Source organism: Abramis brama (genome assembly GCF_963993115.1).
Source record: "Abramis brama genome assembly, chromosome: 2".
Lineage (NCBI taxonomy): Eukaryota > Metazoa > Chordata > Actinopteri > Cypriniformes > Leuciscidae > Abramis > Abramis brama.
In genome coordinates, this window is record NC_139964.1 from 2,248,453 (window position 1) to 2,271,632 (window position 23,180).

The following is a 23,180-nucleotide window of genomic DNA, read 5'->3' on the forward strand; positions in this document are numbered from 1 at the left end:
GCGCTTGATACTTGAGTTTCAGACCGTTAAAATAGGGCCCTGTGTCTTAGTGAAGGATTTTTCCAGACTGAATAATAGTTCAATCCTCTGTTCTTCATACATCACTAAACACTAGAGATGCACCATATTGGGTTTGTGCTGATACTCCATATGCTGATATTTCACAACATGTTTTGGCCAGTACCAATAAATACATATTTTCCTTTGTTTTGAAACAACACAGAGTCTCTCCTGTGCAGAGACTATAAACACATTATTCTTCATTTTAGTTAGTTTAGAGCTAAATCTATTTTTTCCTTCAGTTTCTGAGTTGTGAGGTCTCTGTGAATAGGGCTTAAGACTGATTTACTGGTATTTCTCAAAAGCTCCTGATCACACACGATCTCTAAACTGTAATTTGCTATTAATTTTCTGTAATTTTCTGGCTGTAGTGTGATCTTCTTTTCTATTAATATTCCTGCAGACGAGGAATAAGACAGAAATAGTCAAATTCACTCAGTATTACTTGATCTATTCCAGCACTCCCTCAATTACAATCAAGCACAATTAACTGTAGACAGTTGTGTTGTAAGCAGTAAAACAGTCCAGTTCTTTATAGTCAAACTAATTTATTATGTTTGATAATGCACATTTCTGTCCACCCCAGACTGCTGATGGTCTATATCTGTCCACCTCTGTGAAAATATCCACAGTTAAAAACACTGATTTATAGAAGACTGGACACATTATTCAGCTTGAGCTTATTGATGGAGAATATAGAGTTCATGTTGGCTAGTTAAACATAAACATAACTGGACAATTATGTGTGAATTAAACTCTCATTATAGTATATATGTGTTTGTTATATTAGATTGTTTGTTATTAGTGAGTGACATCACAGGTGTCAGTCGCAGCATTATATACTAGCTTTATATTTTCTCTCTGTCAAACTGCCTGTCAAATAGTTTTTATAGTAAACTGTTTGTATGTTGTTGGTTTTGAATTGTTGGTAATACTTTACAATAAGGTCCCATTAGTTAACATTCGTTAATACATTAACTGTATTTGTTAACGTTAGTTAGTCAACTGTTCATTGTTAGTTCATGTTAGTTCAGGTCCATTAAATAATATTGACAGATACAACTTTTGATTTTAATAATGTATTAATAAACGTTGCAAATAACATTAACTGAGACTAATAAAACCAGCTGACTCTTTGCCTCTGCCTTCTTCTGGTTCTTCACAGGTTCACAAATGAACTTGATCTGATTCGTCCTAAGAGAGACGAGCCGCGTCTGAATAATAAGGAAGGTAAATCACAGTTTTTTTATAACCATTGGCCAGATCTCATTCAGGGGGTTACAAATGTCCAGATCATTGCAGATAAACTCTGTCAGCAGAAACTAATTCATGAGGAACAATATTCAGAAATCACACATGACAGTTTAGCCAGTCAGGAGAGCATGAGAAAGATCTGTGATATCACACTGTAACGCTGAGGTTGAAGCAGAGGCAGAATCCAGATCCACATGCAGCATACTTTATTAAATAAACTCAAAACTTCACAGATGCAGACATAGACTCAGGACCAAGACTCGGGAACAGAACAACATACAAAGTCAAGAACCCACAAACACTGACACAAGACACAGGGTTTAAGTACAGAGTCAAACAAGCTAAACAAGATAACAAGGGGCTGTGGTTAACCAGAGACACCTGGGGAGACTAATAGGCATTAAACATAACGGGGAACTGCTAAACATGGGACAAGACAGGGGAACACAGACATGAATCATGACACATGCGCATGTATAGTGACACTGTGAAACCTAAATTAACATAAGCTGACTTCATAAATTGATTTTCCTAAAATGTTTTTGTTTAAACTCACCATTATGATGATCAGTGTTCCATTTGTTTGGGCACTTGGAACTTAATTTATATTATTGTAATTCTATTCTAAAAGGTGACATAACTTCTAACTAAATAATTTACTAGTCTATTTTTCATGTTGAATAATGGTCTTTTAAAATTGTATTGCTAACACTTGTGTCATTAACACCTTGTGAAACTTTTAATTGGGTTGATATAATCCCACTATATTTGTGACAATATCTTGTAGTTGCCCATGCTTGAGTCACAGACTTCACCATTCAGCATGTGAAACACAACAATGGTAACTATACTAAGTCAAGAATAAATCTAAAGTAAATTATCAAGTTCTCTCTACGTCTTTTTTAGTTACTAGAACTCTTGTGTAAGTGAACTATATTAACTAAGCATTTGCCAGTACAACATACTATTTCTATTTCACTTTACTTAGTTTTTTTTAAGGCAATCGGTTTGCATGCTTTTTTTAAGTAAGAATATCTAATTAGATTCTACAGTGTACACTACATTCCGTTTGTAATCTTGCCGTGGGAGTTTTACATCTCAGAATGTATATTTTATTAAGTTTACTCTTCTCTAGTTCATTGGAGGAGTAATCTTTATAAGAGTTTATTACACGGCTCTGTGGAATACTTGATTCTGGTCAATCACGCCATCCAGCGGTATGGTATTCTCAGATAACAACAGAGAACAGAAACAGAGACTCATCCGGGTCACTGAAGTCAGCAGCGCTATACGCCTGCTAGGAACGAGTTTTACTTTGTGAAAGTTTTGCATTTGGTGAGCTGATAAAATATTTAAACTCAGTCAAATCGATATTTTGAGTACAGTTAATTATGCCATCCAGTATCATGGACTCACTCTCTGTTGTTTCATACAAATGCAGCTGTTGCCATCGTGACTTGTTTTGTACACTGTTGGATTATTAGATACAAACAGGTACGATTTTAAAACAGTTTAATCTGAAATCAGTATCTCGGTAACACTTTAGAATACTGTTTCTTACTTACTGCATAACTAATAAGAATTACAGAAAAACTAATAGTTAGTGCTTATAGTTAGTCAGTGCTCTTGGGAGTCTAGTTTTGTGTGGAACATGACAGGGGATTAGGGATGAATGTAAACAGTGTGCCGCTTTGGTGCATTCCACACAAATGTATGTTTTTTTCATAATTGATGTAATCGATTACGTCAACACATCGTTCTTCTGAGTAGTTCTATGCAACTTAATTTACTAATTTGATTCCTTTTTGTAGGGAGGTGGTAAAACTTCGGCTTGCGTACTGTTGTAAAATGGATATTACAATTAATGTGCTATGGCAAGTTCATAGCAGGAGCTAAAATATATCTACATTATACACACACAATAATTTTACAACATTATTTAGCTCAAATAATTCATTTAGATCATGTAAATGTGTTATTCAGTCCTTCCATGGCAACATATCATGTTTTTGCACCTCTGACTACTAATTGTACCTTTTTATTTAAATCTTGTTTCCTGCTTTGTGTGTGACTCGCTGAAAAATCACTGACTGTTCAACAAGAGTTTGGATGAGATGCCTCTAAGAGACGAGACCTGATCTAACCCTAACATTTGAATACTTCGAATCATGTGTTTAGAGTGAAAAATACTGAAGATCTTTTTCTTTTTGTCCTGCAGAAGTGAATCAGCGAAGGAATATGGCGTCTGTTAAAGAGCTGCTTGAGAACTCACTGAGGGATCTAGGAAAAGATGATCTGAAGCGCTTTCAGTGGTACTTGAGGAATCATGAGCATATTCCAAAGTCTGAAATGGAGAACGCAGATGTCTTTGACACAGTGGACACGATGGTGGCACGTTCAGGACCAGAAGAAGCTGTGAAGATCACAGTGAACATCCTGAGGAAGATGAACCAGAATTATCTGGCCGAACAGCTAGAGAACAAACACAAGGGAAGGTAATGTTTAAACATTACATTTAAATGTTTTCTTTCATTGTAAGGAGTGATAGTTTAGTACTGTGAGGGATTCAATGTGAAAAATGAAGTCATTGTTAAACTCAAATGTTTCTCTTTGCTCAGCTGATGTGTTTGTGTAATCTGATGTTTCATCTTTCTCTCACAGCTCGGACTGAGGGCAACATGAAGGCTTCTTCCACTTGCTGATTCAAAACAGATCAAGGGTAAATAATGATCAGTCTGTACCTGGAAATACATATTTATCCCATAATCACATTCAAGTCTTGAACTTTATCCCATGTAGTTACAAGAGAAAATAACTGCAAGCATTAGTTAGAACAAGTGTTCGTTAAATGGTTTATGATCCGTTAAAAGCATAATTAAAGCTACTTGTGTAAAACAATGGCTTATAACTTTTAACCAATATGTGACACTGTCACCAAATTTGTATTGTCAGAACATAATTTCTCTGAATGCTCTAATGCAGCGTATACACTACCGACTTTAGGCCCAATTTTCACTGGCCGGCAGTTTTCTGAAGCTCGCTGAAAAAAGCCTGAAATCTGAGACAAATTGGTGCTCGTTTGTGCATAGTGTTAATTATCAAAGACGCGATCCAAGAGAAGTGCCGACGCATCGTGGATGCCCATGAAATATTTAGTAGGATAAATATCTGGGATTGTCTACTATTTAAGTTTTGCAGTGTGAAATGTGTTTTGACTGGAAATGACATTGACGACCTACAGCCAATGAGAGAGCAGGAAACGGCGCAAGGGAAATTTCACAAGGAGTTGTCGTCTCCCCAACCATTCTCTCCTCCATAGTCTTGCTTTTCTTTTTTTTGTTTTTCACTGCATTTCAGCATACAGCCAAACTGGATTGCAAAATTCTTGCAGACCAACATTTTTCAATTCATATTCCAGTCTTGCGGTAGAATTCAGCAAGACCAATTCGTGATCTTATGTCATTCCCTGTATCACTTCTCACGCATACATTCATTGCATGCATTTGCAAAGCGTACACTGATTATCTTCACTGCATGTATATTTATAACAAAACAAAATGTAAAACAACTCTTTGTTTACATTTTAAAAATAATAAACATAGGTATCTTTACTGTAATAAAATGAAATATGACATAAAACACAACCCTGCCCCTGTCCCAAATGGCGCACTCCGGACTTGAGGACTTCCTCAGAGTCCACACTTTGGTGATGTCATGAAGTGCAGACCTATAGGGCCCATTTGAACTAAGATTACAATTTTAACACATAATGAAAATGTGCATGAGTTTCAGATGAATTTACAGGTTTCAATATTCATACTACGTTTACATATGACTCAGTAAAGCCCTGACATTCGGTTCTATTTATTTAATGAATCATAATGTGATCATATTATTCAACACGCTATCATTCTGTTTGAGACATCAACCACTGGTCGATGATCATAATGTTTGTATAAACTGTGGGTAACAACTGGTAAAATGTACATCTAGGTCATAAAAACTGTAATATTTTCTTCTCAGCCATGTTAACAATTGTCCATGAGTGAAATCTCCTCCCATCCGTTGTCTGATTGGCCTTTCGCAAGGATTCCTGGGGAGTTAAAATGTGTGGAGCCTGCTTCTATGCGGGCTTCGCAGAAGACTGCTTCAAGGGTACAAAGGGGGCGCTGCTGAGCACACTTCAGAGCGGTAAAATGCTGAAATGGAACGGCCTATGGACTCGTAGACTCAGCGAGCACGCGCAATTTAAGTCCACGAGACCGAAAGTCCACATGAAGTGCGCCATTTGGGACAGGGCCCCTGTCTTTAAAAAAAAAAAAAAAATCAGTTTTTATTATCAATAATAGCCATTATAAAAGTATAAGTAAATGGTATAAGAAGCTATATAGGAAATAAAGCAAACAATTCAGTCAAATGTACAAAACAGCGCTCTAGTAGGCTACAATGGTAAAATTAAATAGCCTAAATATATAAAGTTATTCATTTTGCCTACAGCAAAAAAAGATTTGCCAATAGATTCATAAGACCAAAGATTGGCCATTAAATATAGACAAGACAAATTATATATCATGTTTAACCACTACAGAGACATCAGAGCCAGGGGCAAACGTCAGAAGGACTAGCCGAGGATAGGGTGTTCCAGGTTAATGTTAATGAACGCTGATCGCCTGGATCTCACAACTCCGAAAAAATCAGATCAAATTTTCAAATAGGAGCTATCTTTATATATAATCCACAGATTTGAGCTTTAAACAAGTACATTCTCGCCTGAAAAACTCTTAAAACTACATTTTGTGACACAATAACTGTAGTATTTTTAAATTACGCAGGTTTTCTCATCCGCTATTGGTGCTTGCTGGTTGGAGCTAGATGCATTCTGGGATACCTGGCTGTCTCAAGACCACAAAAGTCACCTTTTGATGCATCCTGGGTAAAAGGGGTGGAGCAAGAACACATCCGGAGATTTGAACTGTATTAGCTAGATGTGAACTTTGAATTGGAACAGATGACGTTTCAAGTCCACAAGAACAGACAAGTACAGACAAGAACGCATATTGAGAAACGGCCCAACCTTGATCAAACTCTCCTGCCTGTAACTTTCTACAGTAGTAATCCTAAAGCCCTTGATTAGCGAGTTCACATGTGTTTAATTAGAGCTGGAGCTAAACTCTGCAGGAAAGAGGAACTCAAGGAACAGAGTTGGGAACCCCTGCTCTAGGACCAATTAGGAAAAAGTAGGTTTAAAAAAAATAATTAAACCAAGTGATTGAGACTGCACAGACCAAGGCATTTCAATTACGTTACAAGCTGTTGTCCCTTATAGAACGAAAAAATATTTCCATATATTTCTGATCAATATATTAAATGGTTTAAATATACTGGAAAAAAAAAATGAAATAGTATATCATTTTACAGCGTCTCTGACACTCACACACTTACACACATTCAACACCACATTCACTGAAGCCCTCTGTGCTGGATTAGGGTTTATTATAACTCATCAGTGTCTCTGAGGGATATTAAAGATTGAGTGTATTTTAAGCCATAGATTTTTCCTGCCTTTCATGTTTCAGTTGTATCGAATACTTGCTAGATTTGGTCTTAACTTTGTACCCTCCTTTACGAAAAATTTGTTTATTCAAGTATGCTATTAGTATACTTCTTTTAAACTAAAAATAAGAAAGTATACTTTGTCTACTTTTTATATACTTCTCAGAAATATACTTAAAATTGCACTTAAGTATATTTGACTTATACTGACAGAAAAGTCTAAGTATATTCGGCCTTTACTTGTACTCTATCTTTTGATCAAGATATATTTATAAGTATAATTAAAGCTACACTGTGTAATTTTTTAAGTTGATTCTTAGCAAAAAACACTTTGTTCTTTCAAAATGATATGTGCTCATTCATGTGTAATTACTTCCACCAACTAATCAAGTATTCTCGTAAGCATAGAATCTGCCATTCAGAATACATACGAGCGAGCGAGCCATGTTGCGCCTCCATCTTGAAAATACATTAGCCAAAGAGGGACATCCCTGTAAATTCAAGCTTCGCCTTTCGAGCTTTTACTCAGTGACACCGTGACGAATGCGAGGGGAGATTACTCATAATACGGCCGCCGTAGGAGTTAAAACGCCCTCGGAATGGGAGGGGCTAGAAAGTAATATTCAGTTGGTAGTCATATACAATTTTACCTCTGGATGGGAGAAAATCTTACACAGTGTAGCTTTAAGAATTCTAAGTATACTTGGCTTGTTGTTTCCACTTTAGATACCTGTAGAGTAGCCTATTAAATACTTTTAAAGATAGTCTTAAAAACTTACATAAAAACTTTCAATTATACTTGCAGTAAATTACAAGTCCAGTAGTTTTATACTGAGAGTATACTTCAAAGTGTCCTTTCATAAACTAAAGTTCACTTGTAGTACAGATGCAGTACAAATGAGAAATGTAGTTGTGAACTAGTTTTGCACTTAAAGTTTACTACTGTTACACTTATAGTACACTTAAAAGTACACTTTTATATACTAAAAAGTGGGTCAATGTAGTCCCATGCAGTATTGAAACAGTTCACTTTCAAGTTTACTACAAGTACAAGCCCTGACGAAAGCCTTGTTGGCTGAAACGCGTAGGCATGTTTTTATTTTTATACTAGCCATGGATTAATAAAGGCTTTTTAATCTTCATCCTCCTGAGTGCCTCAGACCTTTATCTCAAAATATATGTGGATCCCTTGACTGAAGAGCACCAGAGGTATATATATATATAATTTTATACCCAAGAAGCACTCTCAGCATTCTCCTGTCTTTTACTACAAGTACATTGATATTAGTATACTTACTACATAAAGTGTACTTAAAAATATACTTGATTTCCACTGAAGTATACTTCATAAAATGAACTTGAAGTATACATCTTTTCCGTAAGGGCTGTCTGTGCATAAAACACTCTATCTCACTCTTTCATTCTGCCTCTCTCTGTGCTCCAGGTTCTCTAACCTCGAGAAGCATCGGGAGAATGATCATTAATATGTACGCCTCTAAAAATTTGCATATGCTAGCCCATGCTCAGTGCCAGGCGAAACTGCACAGCCGAATCATCAGAAGTTCTGCAGGTGAAGAAACAAGCAGGAGGAGAATCATAGGGAAAATGGCAGATCTATCTATAATCTATCTATAATCGGATACTGCTACAGTTTAATTCGAAGTTGTTAGTTGCTCTGCCCATTTCACCGCGGACTGTTTTTCTAACCTGGAACAATATCAAGCAGCCAGCGTCTGACGGACGAAGCGGACGAAGGGGGCAATTTCAACTAACGTTATATTCCCGCAAGCGGTAAGTAGTGATTTTATTAACGATAATTTACACTGTGTTGTCTAGATCCAGCGCGATATTGTTTTTTCCTGGAGAGACATCGTGGCTTGCAAATGAGCGAACGAAGCATGGCAGTTGCTCAGTGTTTGGATGTACAAATGAACACAAAAGTATTTTTTTAGCTCCTTCATCCGAGCCTCTGGAGAACCAGTGGGTTATGTGAATTTCTGATGTGTAATTGTTCAAGTTCAGACAGATAATCTTTCTCTCAAAGTCGTCCAACACTGTTTATGCATCAGTAAATCGCGTTGCAGTGATAAGATCTTCATTCACGCGACCAACAGGCTGTCATCTGGTCAATGCTCATCACTGCAACCTTTTATGTGATGGGAATAGATCTAAATACTTAAAAAACTTCTCATGATTCGTTAATCCCGATAGCTGTAATAGTAAAAACGTATAAAAGCAGTAATAGTAAAAGTTTTCCAGATAGCTCTACATGTAATGCCAGATATTTCATATGCAAGCATGTCAGCCAATCACAGCAGTGGGCAACAACACTGAAGTCTCACAGCAGACACGCCCCTTCAAACAGAGTGTTCAAATCAGGGTATGAAATCAGGCTAGGAAATATGCCTTTTATTTCTAAATTCTAACAAATTTTGATCTAAAAACATACTAACATTATAAGGGCACCCCAGGAAACATTATAAAATAATAAAATAATCCATTCTACGGCACCTTTAACATTGTACTAGAGTGCTGCTGCCTTTGTACTGTTAAACCCAATGGTTTGCTTGTGTTTATTTCCTATTGTATTCACTTCTTTTGTAGCTGGCGTAGGCATTTTATGCTAAGTATACTACAAATGTATTTACATATTTATGTACTTAATATAAATATTCTGCCATTACACTTAAAAAGTCTATTAAATTCAAACAACTTATTTTGAACTTAATGTACTTTAGTTATCCGGAAACAGTGCTGAGGTTCATCTAAAGTATATTTGATTGTGATCAAATGTGGAATTATTGCAAATATACTTCAGTTACACTTTAAATATCCAGCATTCAAAGACTGATGTTATACCGAGGTCATACTATCATTACTAATAATATTAAAACACATTTTAGGATTAATATTTAGAAATGTGCGTTGTGCAATAAAGAAGTACTCCAAATAAAGTTTAATTATAATATTTATGTCAGTAATTCTCAAGCGATATGTCAGTAAATATGTTAAAGGATTTGTAGTATACTTAGTATGAAATAAATGTCTTTTAAAAACATTTTGGTATATTTTTTTTCACTAGGGCATTTATTGATTCGAAACACTTTTCTGAGCTTTGTTAATCATTGTAAGATTGTAATACAGACATTGTAAGTTCCTCTCATTCTACATGTACAGGTGCTGGTCATAAAATTAGAATATCTTCAAAAAGTTGATTTATTTCAAGAATTCAACTTAACAGGTGAAACTAATATATTATATAGACTCATTACATGCAAACTGAGATATTTCAAGCCTTTATTTGTTATAATTTTGATGATTATGGCTTACAGCTTATGAAACCACGAAATCAAAATCTCAGAAAAGCTTTGGCACTGTGTGCAGGTGCCAAGTCCTGTTGGAAAATGAAATCTGCATCTCCATAAAGTTGGTCAGCAGCAGGAAGCATGAAGTGCTCTAAAACTTCCTGGTATACGGCTGTGTTGACCTTGGACCTCAGAAAACACAGTGGACCAACACCAGCCGATGACATCGCACCCCAAACCATCACTGACTGTGGAAACTTCACACTGGACTTAAAGCATCTTGGATTGTGTGCCTCTCCATTCTTCCTCCAGATCTGGGACCTTGGTTTCCAAATGAGATGCAAAATTTGCTCTCATCAGAAAAGAGGACTTTGGTCCACTGTGCTTTATTCAATCCAGTCAACGCAGCCGTCTACCAGGACATTTCCAGAGCACTTCATGCTGACTTCATTTTGGAGCAGGATTTGCACGTGCCCACACTGCCAAAAGAACCAAAACCTGGTACAATAACCATGATATTATTGTGTAATTACTGTGTGATTTCATGTAATATTCTAATTTTCTGGGATTTTGATTTTGTGGTTTTCATAAGCTGTAAGCCATAATCATCAAAATTATAACAAATAAAGGTTTGAAATATCTCAGTTTGCATGTAATGAGTCTATATAAGATATTAATTTCACCTGTTAAGTTGAATTCTTGAAATAAATCAACTTTTTGATGATATTCTAATTTTATGACCAGCACCTGTATACTTTTTTTCCAGATGATGATTGTGCAAAAGAAAAAGTTAAAAATGAAAATTCTAGTACTATATAGTAGATTAGTTCAATGTCAAAGCAAATTTATAGCAAGATTTAATTAATTTATTAATGTTTGTCTGTGTATTTCATACTTGTTTTTTGTTTTTGTTTTTTTGCTAAAGATTAGCCATAAACTATGAAATGTATAATTTGACTAAAAATGATAGTTGTGGCAAACAGAATCCAGCTCCTTTTTTCATGTGATTATATTCCTCTGCAAACACACAACATTTAATTGAACTGCAATGAGGAACATTTAATATTTTCTTGTTGGAATAATTATATGTAATGATAATAATGATAATGATTATAATAATTATAATAATGTAGAATAATTGTCTTACTTTGTTCAATTTAATAAAAGGTAATTTTTGTAAACTATTTTGTTGCTTAAGAATTTAACATGTGGAGAAAAAGTGTTGTATATTTCACTGCATGGAAATATTCTGAATGATAGACACTCTGAATAATGTGCTGTAAAGTAAGACTGTCGTGAGTTAATGGACCGTTTCCCCCCTTTTTTATTTTGAACTCAAATACAGGGAAGGTAAAACAAGTTTAATGTTAAAGTAAATGTATAGCAAGATTTATATTTGTCTAACTGTATTTCATACTTGTTGGTGAATTGTTTATGTACATTTTTATAAATGTTATAATTTTTCATAAACTATGAAATGTTGAATTTTCTTTAAAAACATAGTTGTGACAAATAGAATCCAGCTCTTCTTTTCATGTGATTATATTCTTCTGCAAACACACAAAGTCTGGTGAACTGCAATGAGGAACATTTAATATTTTCTTTATCTAATAAAAGCTCTTTTTTTATAACTTTATTTTACGTGTCATAATTTAACATTTGGATATTTTGGATATTTCACTGCATGGAAATATTCTTAATGAATAGACATTCTGAATAATGTGCTGTAAAGTAAGACTGTCATGGGATAATGCACAAAAACTAATATTTCATTTATTTATTTAAACCCAAATTCCCCAGTGACAACATACTATACCCCTAATGGTGGGTAAGTTGAGCCACTTCTGTGTCACTAGATCTATTTCTGTGTCCTTATGAACCTTTCCTTTATGTGTCCTGATAGAAGACAGCTGAAATATGATTTGATGTATAATAATGCTGAAGCACAGATATTTGGCAGTGAAGAATATGTTCTCTGAGCTTCATGTCCTCTACAACAGTCTCAGCCTTCCTCCAACGTCAGGACACCTGAACGAAGCTCGACAAAATCTGTCCGATTAAACATTATTCAGCTGGAGTGTCTAAATCATTTCAACAAAGAGCAGAAAAGAAGTGTCCAGTGATGCTCTTCCCATGAAAGCAGCTGAGCGTTCTGATGCTGTAGAAGCAGAATGTGAGATTCGTCACGTAGAGCTGGAATATTTCTTCTCATGTTGCTCCATCAAGTCATGGTTTAGTCTGTAGTTGCAGCACAGTTTGTGTCTCCAGGAGCTTTTGTTCTGCTTTTGCACATGTTTCTCCTCCAGCGGCTCCTGGAAAACATCCACAGCACTGCAGGTGTTTGTCAGCGCAGGTTTTTATCTATTTATTACAATGATCATCTGTAAAAATGCCTAACTTTAAAGTCTGGACTACAACAAAGCTTGTGCTCTTATTGCTTTGGAGAAAAGATGCTGTTCATTTCACACATTTGACCGCTGTGTTGTGATGAACACAATGATCTGTCATGAGCTTCAGCATCAACTCTAGAGAAATGTGTCCAGTAGAGGAACATCTGTGACTGTTGTAGTTGAGAGAGTTTTTGGCATCATTGAGCTGATAGGAAAGAAACACACAGGACACATGAACTCTAGAGAGAGCGTAAGTCAGACGGGCCGCAAATGAAAGATCGATCAGACCGTTGAATCTCCAGACGGGCTCTTTTAAAATCAGTATTTGACATTGACAGCACATTCACAACGCCACACTGAGAGCTCAAGCCCGTCACAGTGAGAATAGTGTGTGTGTTTACTCTGATCATTACACTGATCTGAAGACAGAGCAGAAAGACGGCTTTCTGAATGTTAATAAACGCATTGATCTCCTTCATTTGTGTAACTATGGCGACTGACAGTATCGTTTATATAATTACACACTGTGTAGAGCTCTTATTATAGCATTGATCTTCACATTAGTTTCTGTTTGTACATTATTTTCAACTGAATTTCAGTGTTTGGAGATTAACTCTAGACAACTAGAGTTACTGAGGAAATGTTTAGCACTTTATAGCAGGTTTTTGCAGGTCTTTTATGTGTCCTCTATTGAAGCGTAATAAACCAACAGTTGGAGAGTCTTTGTCCTATTCGACGTGTGCGGATCCTTTTCCTACTTTAGGACTTTTTTGGGCTGGATTTACACACCCAGTGAAGGTTTGTGACGTTGGACTGTATACATTTGGCTCTACACCAGTTTCTTCATCACTGTATTTAAGTGAACATTTATTTGGAGTAAGGAGAATGATTGATGTGAACTGATGACAGTATGAATGATCGTGAATGTGACGAGAGATCAGCAGAATGAAAAGCTCACACTGAAATATCTCTATCATGAACATGACAAAGATCATATTTGTGTGTGTTTATAATCAAAGACACACAGAGGGTGTTCAGGGTCAATATGACAGACTGAAGTGTGTGAAATATTTCTGATGGTAACGAATCCTCCTCAGATTAGACAGAATCATCTGGAAGGAAGACATCAGATATCAGTGAGTGTTTGTTTCAATCTCAACAAGTTTTGATTCTCAGTAGAGACTGTAGTTTCAGACTCGGCCTTATTTAGTCTTTCTTGGATTATGTGTGTAACAGACAGTTACACAGACAGTGTAACAGGCAAGTTACTTTTAAAAAGTAAAAGTAACTTCTTTCTACTAGTTCTTCTTACTAGTGACTTCTTCCAAAAAATTAACTACATTAGTTACTCATTATAACTACATTAGTTACAAATTATAAAAGTAACTAGTTACTTCAGAAAGTAACTATTGCGTTACTTTCAAGTACATTTTTAAATATGCTCAAATGTGACCCCACCTCCACCCCTCTTTAACAGAACTTAAAATACATGTGCATGTTCAATTATTTATGATAAATCTGAATATTATAATGAAATGGACACTTAATACAATACATTATTAACAGAAACAATGTACACAAATCTAAACTATTTTAATGTTGCTTTGGGACAAAGTGAGACTAGCCTCCAATCAAATGTCATGTATGTAAATATTATGTTTATATAGTGGATCGATACAAATAACACAATAGATGTTTTGGAACTTTTTATATTTATTGCCCCTCAACGGGCCACAACTGGGCTAAATTAAATTACGCTTGTTAAGCACTATACCAAAAAGAAAAAAAAAACAGCTTCAATTATAGTAACATGCCGCATTTTTTGTCAGTAACAGTAACAGCGTTATTAAGATGGGAAGAGTAATAAATTAGATTACTCGTTACTGAAAAAAGTAATGCCGTTAGTAACGTCGTTATTTATAATGTCGTTATTCCCATCACTGGTAACAGTTAGTATTTTATTCCGTTTTTATTGTGAATTCCTCCTGAATTCAGCAGCGGTTGTTAATTTCATGTTGTAGTGGTGCCCTCATGTGGTTTGTTTGGGGACTGCAGGAAAAAATGTTCGGTAAGTTGGGAGATGACGCAACACAGCAGTTGCAATGTGGACTGCACGCTGTGGGTGGGTATATTTATGCTCCGTCTCAGTTCAGTAACATTAGTTTGATTATAATGCAAAATAAATCGATTTTTTGAGTATTTTATGTTTGTGATTTGGTTTGGCTAATATTTTGACCATTGAATTAGAGTATTAACATATCTTTTGTTAGTTATATGGCCCTTGTTGTGGCACGGATTAATTTTATTTTACATTTTATTTAGGTCAGTTATGCCTGCACTAAAAAGGGTGTTTTATTTAATTCAACAGGTATGTCTTTTTGCTTATGTTTGTTTATTATTATGATTGTCATGTTTAATGCCAAGTGTGTTCACGTGTTGTGATGCTAATATGGGTTAAGTCTGTTAAGATGACGCAACACAGAGTTGCAATATGTACTGCACGCTGTGGGTCAGTTATGCCTGCAGCGAAATACCACTAAAAAGGGTGTTTTATTTCATTCAACAGCCGCAGTAAACAGATTCACACCAGTCAGCATTTGTGTTTGTGCATTCATTGGGGGGTTCGTTAGGGTTGCCAACTTCAGAAAAGGAAAATGCGGGACAATCGTGGTTCTTTATAGGAAAATGAGGGACACTCAAAATATTTGTACTCTATCACACAGTGTACGTCATCAGTGTCTGCAGTTAAGTATGTGTTTAAAAGGTTATCAGACATGAACACATTTGTAGTGTCTTACATAAAAAAAATTCACATTACAAACAAACCATCGTTCAAAATAACAGCATTTATCTGAAATAGAAAGCTTTTTTTAAGATTATACACTAAGCTTACAGTTAAAAAGTTTGGGGTTAGTAAGTTTTTTTTGGAAAAAAGAAATTAAAGAAAGTAATTGCCTACTTTTATTCAGCAAGGATTCATTACATTAATCAAAAGTGACAGTAAAGACATTTATAATGTTATAAGTATAAGCTTTCTCTTATATAATAAATCTCTTATGATGATCTTTATATTCATCAAAGAATCTTGGGGGAAAACGTTTTCTTGCATGACTGGACGTTGGACTCAAGAACAATAATGTTGTTGGTTGCATTCGCCAAAATTGATTTGCCGAAATCAAAACATGGACAGTGAAAGGGAATTACCGTTAGCGCGAGACGAGTCTGGCTTGAAGCAACCAGATGGCAGAGGATTATGTTCGCAAATCAAACAATGATTTGTCTCAAAAGAATGATTAAAAAAAGCTGTGACTGGATGATGACAGGTGTCGAGGTGATCATTCTCAGGTGTCGTGATCAGCACTGCTGCTGTTGTGTCAGTGGTTAGATCAGCGTAGTAGGCTAGTCAAAAAACGGGACAAGGGAGGTCACGCACGGGACAAATAAATTAGGCCCAAAATACGGGATGTCCTGGCTAATATGGGACAGTTGGCAACCCTAGGGTTCGTCCAGAGATTGAGCCCGTCATACAGATGGTGTCTATCGGATCTCGGGAATGTTTGTGTAAACCACATCGCAGAGTGAAGGAGAAAGAACAGATCCATCACATGTGGCATTAGTGTTTTTCATTCTCTCAGTTATTAATGGTGTCTGTGCTGCTCTTCTGAAATCTAATGTCATCTCTACAGTTGTTTGTGTGTTCAGCAGCAGATTGTTGGGAGAAGTGTGTTCAGTCATCAGGATCCTTCTTCATACAGCTGCACTCATTCCTGTTGAAGAAGAGGGTGAGATCTGATTATTACTCATAAATGTCATTGTTGTTTTGCCTTTTATCATATTGCTGTTGTTCAAGAAATAAGGCACTTGAGGATGGACAGGCATTAAAGTAATTTTACCATGGTTAATGTGTTGTTACACTGAACATGTGTGCTTACTGTTTTAAAGCACTTACAGTGTTGAAAATGGTCTCATAATGTAAGTGTGTTCAGGTTTCTATCCCTACATTGTGAGGGAATCCCAGCTGTCCCAATAATACAAATGGCTAAATAAATACGCGGAACAATGGTTTATTAAAAATGGTTTATAATGGAATCTTCAATTTCCCCCAACTTGATGCTCAGCACATTCACCTCTTCGGATCTGAACAGCTGCAGTACCTTATATACCATTTAATTCCTCAAAATTAAGTGCAGCAAAATATCAACTAGACATGTCGGGTGCTGATATGAATGCTCTACTCCCAAACAAACAATGCATAAATCGCATTTATCCCCACTCGTAATGTAGTGAGGGCAGGAAGATACACAATTCAAATTGCTGTTTGCTCGCCATTAAACTCCTGTCTTATATATATATATATATATATATATATATATATATATATATATATATATATATATATATATATATATATATATATATATATATATATATATTGTGACAAACAAACAAACAATAAATAGACAGAGAGAATTTCACACAGAGCGCTTGTTGAAGGCACAAAAGCTGACAATGTTTGTTCTGCGTACGCTTCATAGCTTCCTGCAATTGGACTGAGTTCACACACAAGCTTCAGACGCAATCACACAGAGGTGTTCCCAAAGCGTCCTTGATGCAGCGAAAGAGAAATAAATATCATTAGCTCAGTATAACAATCATGACACATTTGGAAAGTCCTCATAATGATCTATAGGGGTGTCTGTAAGTTTGTGTGTGTGTATCTTTATATAATCAGTTCACACATAAATGAAGTTCTGTCAATGTTTACGCACCCTCATGTTCAAAACTGTATGATAAAGTGTATATCAGAATCTTTATATACCTTATTTCCCACACAGTGTAAAATATTGAAAAATATTATTCTTCTCTTTCTTAATCTTTACTGTTTTCATTTGTATTTAAATGCTCAAAGTTATTTTTATCTTTTTCAACCTGTATTTGTAATGTAATTCAGTATCATGATGACAAAAGTTTCAGCAATTATTGTGACATAAAATATGATGAAATCCCATGATTAATTCTTGCACTTTTAATCTCCAAACTTTACTGTCTCCGACATGAAGCAGATGGAGATTCTGTACAGGGAGAAATATAGCATCTGACATCATTATTGAGAAGAAGAATTAGAAGAGCAACTCAACAGTTAAACATCTGGTGTTTAAACATCTTGGAGATTATTTGCATTACAATAATGAGCATTTGTAAGTTTCATCATCACGAAAATAAAGTCATCATGTAAAAATGCTTAATGGTCCTAAAATAGGGTTAATTTTCTCATTATAAATATAATGTCTTTGTTTTTCTTGTTATGTGGTAGTGAACTGTGGCCTGGACATGTTCTGTTTTGTCATTACAGACACGAGCGATTAATGAAGATGTTCCTCTGATTCTCAGCAGCACATTTGGACTCTATGAGGGTTTTATATACAATATCAATGAGATGCTGTTAAACTAGAAGAATTTCTGTTGGTTTTGTTAAAATTATTTATTTAAATTATGATTTCTGGTTCAGTGTTTGGATTTGTTTCTTGGCAAATTAAGAATGAATTAAATTGAACTTTTGGTTTTCCTCATTTGAATGTATGAATGAGGCATTTATATAGCGCTTTACTACGTAGGCTACAACTGTACACCTAAAGTGCTTTACAGTCATATCAGGGATCTCTCCTCAACCACCACCAGTGTGCAGTATCTACCTGAATCATGCGACGGCGCCAGTGCTCTCGCTCAACACACTCCAGCTAAAGGTGAATGGCCGCATGAGACACAAGATTCTCACGCAAAACCGTTAAATATCAAGGAAATGGATTCTGACAGGAGCTTTTCTGAGGTAATTTAACCATATCTGTTAAGTTTTAGGTGTAGACTGATTTTTTTAAAAATATTCAATTGTTGGGGTAGATTATTGAGCCGGTTATTGAGATATCCGGTTTAACACACGACCAGGTCTGTGTTATTGAATATTAACAGAGGAGGGAACTTCAGTTCATCTGACACCTCTGAACTTTGAAACATGCTTTGTCACGTGATATAATAACTGGATAAATGCTTTTAGTTAATATTTTTCTAGAGACTGCTTAAACTTAATCGATGAGAAGACACCATTTCAGAGACTGAACTGTCACATGTCACGGTAAGTTCAGTTATAGTCCTCTAAAGTCATCTCACATCATATAGTAATAGTTTCTCATGTGCGTCATTATTAATTCTAACTTAATATTTAGTTTAAACGGGATTGTAATGATATCAAGGCATAGCTATTTTGTGTTAATTTAGATTAATTTACAGATACATACAAGCTGAGTATTTGAATATTAAATGTTGCATTTTATGACTCCCATGATCGTTATATTTTCATTTCTAACACATTATTGCCGCACGTCTATAGGAAAGGGGACAATTTGTAAAAGCTCAAGTTTAATGATGAGATTAATTATGATTCATAGATTTATAATGAATATGCTTTACCCTCTAAGTTTGAAACTCACAAATGAAAATTCATTTTAACTGAAGATCACTGAGATCATGTGACACAGGGTGTGTTATTAGGATCAAACGTAAAAGGAGTGTCCAGATATGAATACTCAGTACAATAAAACAGTTCACTACAGTTCATCAATCTGCTGCACTTTGAGCTGAAAACTGAATCGTAATATCAACTATAGGATTAGAAAATGTATTGATTCAGCCCTGCTAGTTTCTCATTTTGATTTCATCACCTCGTCAGTGACACTGGTTTGTGAGGAAATAGTCTACTAGGCTTGATGTCATTTTGAGATTAAAGTCCATAAATGTAATTCAGTTTATTGAGACACTTTTGTGCCTCTAATTATTGTCATTTTTCCCATTTTTGTAGTTTGTTATTCATTGTTGTTTTTTCTTTTATGCGTTTTATTTTATTAACCACACTGTAACTCGCATTATTATTTTACTCATGCCAGACAGAGACTGAGAAACAGCCATCGCTTTCACAAGCTTCACTCTGTTTAACCTTTAGCTGCTGTTCCTCACAATTTATTCTGGGAAACACACTGTTCATTGACACTTCTGAAACACTCACAATCATCACACTTTACAAAAAATTATAAATCTATTGGAATCATATGATGACTGTCAAATTTGGAATGATGTGATTCTTGTATCTGATTGTTAAACTGCATCACTTGAATACATTGACGCTCATTATTGTGGAGGGAGAGCAACTATTAAGCATTAGAAAAATATGAAAGGCTCCATGTCGAAGCGTTCAGAGAGTTCTTCATCAAATGTGCTGATCAGTCAGTGTGATATGAGCTCTGACACAGAGAAGCTGTCAGTGAGTCTCTCTACAGCAGCAGAAACACATGAAGCTTCTGAACAGAGAGAGATTCAGGCTTTTCCTCCTGCTGTTGAAGTTCAGTGTTCAGTGAGACTCAAGAGCGTCAGAGAGACACTGACGGTGGGTAATGGAGACTGAAGCACTGATCCACTTCATCTCAGAGGTTCAGATCTGGCCTTTGTGCAGTCAGACCAGTTCTTCCACAGTAAACCAGTACTTTATGGACTCCAGAAGAAAAGGATCCTCCACAATCTGCTGCAAATGCACAGTCTGAACACACAGACAATCTCTAGAGAGTCATTGTGTGTGTAGTGTTGGGATGTGATTTACTGTACTTACTGGAAAAGTCTTGATCTCTTATGTAGTCTTACTAAATAGTCTTATGATTTATTTCTCAGTGTTTCCTTATGCAGGTCTGAAGTCAGTTTCTCATTATGGAGAACAGAGAGAGCTGTGAGAGATCTTCATCTCCAGATCCCAGCTGTGTGTCTGTGAAGAGTGGCAGATCAATGACTTATCCTCCTGACCTCAGTGATAAAGCAGTGACCTCTGACCCCAGTGATGAACCAGTGACCTCTGACCCCAGGTGAGTGTAAACCTGTAGTGGTGAATTAACTGTTTTATGGGAGTCACACACACACTGAATTCACACAGAGAGATGAAATTTTTTAATAGGGCTGCAACTAATGATTATTTTGGATTAATTTGTTGATTTATTTTTTCAATGAATCAGATGAAAAATCCCCAAAATAAAATGAATATGAATTCTTGAAGATGTATTTTTTATATATATATATATATATTTTTTAAATCCACTATTTTAATTTTTGTTTGTTCTACATTATCCATTATTATCCATTTGATCAATTAGTTATTGCAGCCCTAATTAAATAAATGAAATGGCAGACAGGAAGAATTATTTATTTGTGTTTTCTCAGGATCTGGAGTCGGAGAGCTGTGCAATGCAAAAAGTGTTGAACTAAAACTGAAATGAAACGCATTAATTGTACAGAAAATACAAGATTGACAAGATTGTGTAGATTTAGATTTTAATTTATGTTATTTTTCTTGATCTTAAATCTGTGCACTTTTGTTTTTCTCAGCAGAGCTTATAGAGATGATCAGGCTGGAGACCAGGATTCTCCTCAACCAGTGAATGATGAACTACAGAGAGTCAAACACAGACACAAAGCCAGCATGAAGAACAAGTATGAGAGATTATTTGAGGGACTGAAACTCCAAGAGAATGAAACCCTCCTGAACAGGATCTACACACAGCTCTACATCATAGAGGGAGAGAGAGGAGGAGTGAATGAAGAACATGAGGCTTTACAGATGGAGAAAACAGCCAGAACACAACACTCTCAAGACACTCCAATCCACTGCAATGACATCTTTAAAGCCTCTCCTGAACCAGGACGCCAGGAGAAAGAGCAGATCAAGACTGTTCTCACTAAAGGCATCGCTGGAATCGGGAAAACCGTCTCTGTGCAGAAGTTCATTCTGGACTGGGCCGAGGGAAAAGACAATCAGGATGTAGATTTCATGTTTGTGCTTCCATTTCGAGAGCTGAACTTGATCCGAGATCATCAGTACAGTCTTCACAGACTTCTGCTGGACTTTCATCCTGAACTTCAAGATCTGGACTCAAAGATTTATGAGGAGTGTAAAGTTGTGTTCATCTTTGATGGTCTGGATGAAAGCAGAATCACACTGAGGTTTTCAGAAGCTCAGAAAGTTTCTGATGTGACTGAGACTTCATCAGTGGGTGTGTTGATGTCAAAGCTCATGGAAGGAGATCTGCTTCCCTCGGCTCTCATCTGGATCACCTCCAGACCAGCAGCAGCCAATCAGATCCCCTCCGAATACATCCACCGTCTGACAGAGATTCAGGGATTCAATGAGCCTCAGAAGGAGGAATATTTCAGGAAGAGAATCAGTGACGAGCATCAAGCCAGCAGAATCATCTCACACATCAGAAGAGCAAGAAGCCTCCACATCATGTGCCACATACCCGTCTTCTGCTGGATCTCCTCCACTGTGCTTCAGAAGCTCCTGGAAGAAGATCTGAGTGCAGAAATCCCTCAAACTCTGACTGAAATGTACATCCACTTCCTGCTGATTCAGATCAACATGAGGAATCAGAAGTATGAAGAGAGAGATCCAGAGAAACTCCTGCAGTCCAACAGAGAAGTGATTGTGAAACTTGCTGGAGTGGCTTTCCATCAGCTGATGAAGGGCAATATGATGTTCTATGAGGAGGACCTGATTGAGAGCGGCATAGACGTCACTGACGCCGCAGTGCATTCTGGGATTTGCACTGAGATCTTTAAGGAGGAATCTGTGATTCATCAGAGGAAAGTCTACAGCTTCATTCATCTGAGCGTTCAGGAGTTTCTCGCTGCTTTCTATGTGTTTTACTCTCATGTGGTCAAGAACAAGGAACCACTGCATGAATTCAGATATTACATATTGAATCAAACTTCTCTGCATGATCTACTAAGATCAGCTGTAGATGAAGCCCTCTGGAACAAGAATGGACGGCTGGATCTGTTCCTGCAGTTCCTGCTGGGCGTCTCACTGGAGTCCAATCAGAGACTCTTGCAGGATCTACTGACACACACGGAGAACAGCTCAGAGAGCATCAGGAGAATCACACAGTACATTAAAAAGAAGATCAAAAATACACATGGTTCTCATAATCTCTCAGCTGATCAATCCATCAATCTGTTCCTCTGTCTGCTGGAAGTGAAAGATCAGACTCTGTCCAGAGAGATTCAGGAGTTTGTGAAATCAGACAAACACTCAGAGGAGAAACTCTCTCCGTCTCACTGCTCTACAATCTCCTACATGATTCAGATCTCAGAGGAGCCGCTGGATGAGCTGAACCTCATGAAATACAACACATCAGCTGAGGGGAGAAGAAGACTGATACCAGCTGTGGTCAACTGCAGGAAAGCTCTGTGAGTGTTTGATTATTAACAACTAAATAATTTTTAATAATGCATCTAACATCTAAGGATCATGACATGGATTTTTTATTTTAATGTCCATGGAGGTTCACTTATACTAGGGGTGCCAAACTCAGTTCCTTTCAGAGTGTTGTAAACTCAGAATCGAAGACCAGGAGACTTGGTTGTTTCTTCAGCAGGATTGTTTATTGAAAACACGAGCTGTCGGTAGCTGCAGTCACCAAGTCTGAATAAGTGAAATGTTCTCTTACAGTTTATATACATTTAGGGGCAGGAACCAAAAAGACAGGTTTAGGAACCGGTTCTAGACTGAGAGTGCTGCCCACCCTAA

The 23,180-nt window shown here is 36.4% G+C and overlaps 2 protein-coding genes across 5 annotated transcripts in view; both read left to right on the top strand.

The window, feature by feature from the left end:
* The window catches only part of LOC311077439 (NLR family CARD domain-containing protein 3-like), a 76,668-nt gene extending 70,123 nt beyond the window's left edge, over positions 1 to 6,545 (top strand). For both annotated transcript variants that reach the window (XM_084105912.1, XM_084105911.1), the window contains 4 exons: positions 1,226 to 1,290; positions 3,533 to 3,809; positions 3,976 to 4,033; positions 6,147 to 6,545. In XM_084105912.1, the coding sequence (XP_083962038.1) occupies positions 1,226 to 1,290; positions 3,533 to 3,809; positions 3,976 to 3,985 (352 nt within the window). In that variant the 3' untranslated portion in view covers positions 3,986 to 4,033; positions 6,147 to 6,545. The remainder of the gene's footprint in view (positions 1 to 1,225; positions 1,291 to 3,532; positions 3,810 to 3,975; positions 4,034 to 6,146) is intronic.
* The window catches only part of LOC311077459 (NLR family CARD domain-containing protein 3-like), a gene marked incomplete at its 3' end in the record, with an annotated part of 351,403 nt that overhangs the window by 192,602 nt on the left and 135,621 nt on the right, over positions 1 to 23,180 (top strand). Inside the window, exons 1-2 of one of the 3 annotated variants that reach the window (XM_084105969.1) lie at positions 20,242 to 20,463; positions 20,981 to 22,844. In XM_084105969.1, the coding sequence (XP_083962095.1) occupies positions 20,312 to 20,463; positions 20,981 to 22,844 (2,016 nt within the window). In that variant the 5' untranslated portion in view covers positions 20,242 to 20,311. Of the gene's footprint in view, positions 1 to 20,241; positions 20,464 to 20,980; positions 22,845 to 23,180 lie in introns of those variants that run through there. The other 2 variants (XM_084105970.1, XM_084105967.1) reach the window with 2 other exon arrangements.